The sequence below is a fragment of the Etheostoma cragini genome, unplaced genomic scaffold, assembly GCF_013103735.1.
Source record: "Etheostoma cragini isolate CJK2018 unplaced genomic scaffold, CSU_Ecrag_1.0 ScbMSFa_130, whole genome shotgun sequence".
Lineage (NCBI taxonomy): Eukaryota > Metazoa > Chordata > Actinopteri > Perciformes > Percidae > Etheostoma > Etheostoma cragini.
This window is the reverse complement of record NW_023265341.1, coordinates 1-1,378: the sequence shown is the minus strand read 5'-3', so window position 1 is coordinate 1,378 and position 1,378 is coordinate 1. Positions and strand designations below refer to the sequence as shown.

The window sequence follows — 1,378 nt, the reverse complement described above, 5'->3', positions numbered from 1 at the left end:
TGAACTAATTAACTGCTGAACTAATTAATTGACGAACTAATTAACTGCTGAACTGACGACCAGATTCATCTCTGAGTTAGTCGCAGCTTAACGAGTTTTCGCTTGGTGACTCACATCCGACGCTGCGGGGGGGAACGTAAGACCAGGGAGCCAGAACCACGTTCTCACACCTTTTCTCCAGTTGGCATGGTAACCACAGACGCCCACAGCCCCCCCACCCCGGGGGAGGGAGGAAGGGGGGGGGGGGGGGGCTCTTCCTCCTCCTCTTCCTCCTCTTCCTGTTGCTGTGTCTCATATTTGGCTTCAGATAAGTCGTCTCAGTCTTTCTGTCCTTCAGCCTCTCGTCCTCTGTCCCGCTTTAAGGCAACTTATATTTGTGATGATTTTTAATAAAAATCTTTTTCTTAAAAAAATGTACAAATTTCTTAATACAAACGTCTACGGCGTCACTGTATAGAAAATATATAAATATGCTTTTCTCTTTTTCAATGTACAAATGTTCTGCGGCGGCCATTTTGTTTCCGCTTCCCGCAGTTTCCTGTTTGTAAAACCTCATATATGCACAATAGCTATTTACAGTGGGGGGGCGTGGGGGGGGGCTCAGGAGGAGTCCGTGCACGGCGAGGGGGGGGGCGGGTACAGGTGGTGCGAGTAGCTGCGCTCGGTGAAGGGCGAGGGGGGGCAGCTCTCGCAGTTCTCCTCGGCCGACAGGTACTGGCTGCGCGGCGTGGGCGGCGGCGGGAACGGCTCCGAGTCGTAGTTCAGGTCGCTGGCGTAACCCTTGGCGACCGCGGCGCCGGCGGCCTTCAGCGGCGCCCGGCGGCCCGGCGTGTAGTCGCTGTCGCACACGTCGGTGCTGCAGGGGGTGGTGGGGGGGGCGAAGTGGCGGTAGGTGTAGGGCCGGTAGCTGGAACACAGAAACACAGATTATTATTATTATTTATATTAATTATTATTATTAATATTAATTATTATTATTATTAGACAAAGAAACATATTATTATTATTATTATTAATATTATTATTATTAATAATAATTAATATTATTATTATTAAAAATAATAATACTACTATTATTATTATTATTATTATTATTATTATTATTATTATTATTATTATTATAAGACAAAGAAACACTGATTTTAGAGATTAAAGTGACGTAATGACGGGCGGTACCTGTAGGAGCGGTGGGTCGAGGGACTGTTGGAGGAATAACCGAACTCCATGGTGTACTGGGACCGGACCGTCGCCGGGGACGGAGGAGGATTCAGGATCTGGGACACAATAATAAAAATACAATATGATGAACATCTGTCCTGTAGGGTAACAGTACAGCTTGTTTCTACCTGATGATGAACATCTGTCCTGTAGGGTAACA

At 46.5% G+C, this 1,378-nt stretch overlaps 1 protein-coding gene across 1 annotated transcript; it reads right to left on the bottom strand.

Moving 5' to 3' along the window:
* Positions 1-257: 257 nt before the first annotated feature.
* On the bottom strand, positions 258-1,372 carry LOC117939854 (low-density lipoprotein receptor-related protein 6-like). Its single transcript, XM_034865281.1, has 2 exons — positions 1,177-1,372; positions 258-907 (listed from the first exon to the last, which is right to left on the bottom strand). The coding sequence occupies exons 1-2, from the start codon at positions 1,224-1,226 to the stop codon at positions 601-603; spliced, it is 357 nt and encodes a 118-aa protein (XP_034721172.1). The 5' UTR covers positions 1,227-1,372; the 3' UTR covers positions 258-600.
* Positions 1,373-1,378: the final 6 nt, after the last annotated feature.

Excerpts from the sequence above, each read along its gene's own strand:
- LOC117939854 (XM_034865281.1), bottom strand. The coding sequence starts at position 1,226 with ATGGAGTTCGGTTATTCCTCCAACAGTCCCTCGACCCACCGCTCCTAC. Across the intron at positions 908-1,176 it reads TCGACCCACCGCTCCTACAG|CTACCGGCCCTACACCTACC; the intron begins GTACCGCCCGTC and ends TCTGTGTTCCAG.